We start from the raw sequence: 2,266 nt of genomic DNA on the forward strand, positions 1-2,266 counted from the left end.
GGTCTTTGCAATGTCGGGGTTTGGGGTTTTGTAATGTCGGGTTTTTGCAAGGTCGGGTTTTGTAATGGGGCTTTCCAATGTCGGGTCTTTGCAATAACGAGTTTTGTAAATTCGGCTCTTTGTAATGTCGGATCTTATAAAGTCGAACCTTGCAACATCGGGTCTTCTGATGTCGGGTCTTTGTGATGTCGGGTCTTTGCAAATTCGGGCCTTGCAAAGTCCGGTCTTTGCAATAACGAGTTTTGTAAACTTGGGTCTTAGAAACTCGTCTTTAGCAAAGTCGGACCTTCCAAAGTCGAACCTTGCAACGTCGGGCCTTCCAACGGTCGGATCTCGCAATGAAATGACCTACTGAGTCACGCAGTGTCGACTCAGTGTTGACTTATGCAATGTTGAATGAGGAAATGCTGCACTGTGACTGATCTATGCTTCGCTGACCCGTGTCGTGCTGACTAATGCTGACGTCTGCAACTTGGAATCGTGAAAGTCCAGGTAAGGATATGCTCTTTGATTTTCCTGTTTTTCTTATTATTATTTCCTCTCTCTTTCTCTCTTTGTTGTTTCTTTAGGACTCTCTCTCTCTCTCTTTTCTTTTCTTCGTCTGGTCTTTCCTTCCTTCCTTTCTTTCTTTCTTCTTATTCCTTCCTTTCTCTTTCTTTGTCGTTCCTTCAGTTCTCATCTCTCTATCCGTGTGTTTTTTGGTTATTCTCTCTCTCTCTCTCTCTCTTCTTTCCTTTATCTGGTCTTCCTTCCTTTCTTTCTTCCTTCCTTCCTTTTTTATTCTATCTTTTCTCTTTCTTTGTCGTTCCTTTAGCTCTCATTTCTCTATCCATTTGTATTTTGGTTATTCTCCCTCTCTCTCTTTTCTTTTCTTTTTCTGGTCTTTCCTTCCTTACTTACTTTCTTTCTTCCTTTCTTATTCTTTTCCTCTCTCTCTCTTTGTTGTTCCTTCAGTTCTCCTCTCTCTCTCCTTTCGTTTTTGGTTATTCTCCCTTTCTCTCTCTTTTCTTTTCTTCTCCTGGTCTTCCTTCCTTCCTTATTTTCTTCCTTTCTTCTTCCTTTTCTCTCTTTCTCTTCGCCGTTCCTCTATCATTTCGTTCATAGTTATTCTCTCTCTTTCTTTTCTTTCCTTCTTCTCGTCTGTCCTTCCTTCCTTCCTTCCTACTTTCCTTTCTTCCTTCTTCCTTTCCTGTCTCCCTTCTCTTTGATCCAACGTCTCGTCTCTTTACTCTTCTCTTTATATCTTTCTCTCCCCCCTTCCCTCCCTCCTTCCTGCCCCCTCCCCAACCCTATCCCTCCCACCTCCACTCCCACTTCCCACTCCCACTCCTCTTTATTTTTTTTTTCCCTCTTTCCACTCCCTCGCTCCATTTTTCCCCTTTCTACCTCCCCCCACCTTTTCCTCTTCTCCTCTACTCCCCTCTCCCCATCATTTCCCCTCTTCTCCTTCTCCCTTCTGTTCCCTTTCCCCTTTCTCCTCCTTTCCCCTTCTCACCTCCTCTCCCATCATGTTCGCTTTCACCTCTCCCAATTATTTCCCCTTTTCCTCCGCCCCCCACCCATCCTTTCCGCTATCCATTCCCTATCCCCAGCCTTCCTCCCATCCACCCCCTCTTCCCATCCTTTCCCCCTCATTCACCCCCTCCTCCCCCATCCTTTTCCCTTTCCTTCCTTCCTCCTCTACCCCCTCTCTCCCCATCCTCTCCCTTCCCCCTCCCACCCATACCCTCTCAAACCCCCTCTCCACCCTCTCTCCCCATCCTCTCCTTTCTCCCTCTCCCCCCCGCCCGCCCATACCCCGCCCCCCACCCCCTCCCCTCCCCCCGCCACCCTCTATCCTACCTTCCCCCTCCCCCCTCCACCCATATTCTCTCCCCTCTCCCCCCTCCGTCCATACCGCCCCCCTCCCCCTCCACCTGCTAAAGTGTCCGCCCCTCCCGCACCCACCCCCTCTCTCCGCTTCTACCCCCTCTCTCCCCATCCTCCCCTCTCCACCCATACCGCCATACCGCCCCCTTCCCCCTCCACCCATACTCTATACCCCCTCTCCCCATCCACCTTCTCTTCCCATCCCCTCCACCCTCTATCCTACCTCCCCCATCCCCCCCCTCCGCCCATACCGCCGCCCCCCCTCCCCCTCCACCTGCTAAAGTGTCCGCCCCTCCCGCAACCACCTCACCCTCTCTCCCCATCTTCTCCCTCTCCCCTCTCCCCCCTCTGCCCATACCGCCCCCTTCCCCCTCCACCCATACTCTATACCCCCTCT

At 50.8% G+C, this 2,266-nt stretch overlaps 1 protein-coding gene across 1 annotated transcript in view; it reads left to right on the forward strand.

Annotated features, from left to right (window-relative positions):
• Positions 1-455: 455 nt before the first annotated feature.
• LOC113816352 (uncharacterized) overlaps positions 456-2,266 on the forward strand; it is a 12,212-nt gene continuing 10,401 nt past the window's right edge. The window contains exon 1 of the mRNA XM_070127605.1: positions 456-492. Within this exon, the coding sequence (XP_069983706.1) occupies positions 456-492 (37 nt within the window). The remainder of the gene's footprint in view (positions 493-2,266) is intronic.

Source organism: Penaeus vannamei, chromosome 12 (genome assembly GCF_042767895.1).
Source record: "Penaeus vannamei isolate JL-2024 chromosome 12, ASM4276789v1, whole genome shotgun sequence".
Taxonomy (NCBI): domain Eukaryota; kingdom Metazoa; phylum Arthropoda; class Malacostraca; order Decapoda; family Penaeidae; genus Penaeus; species Penaeus vannamei.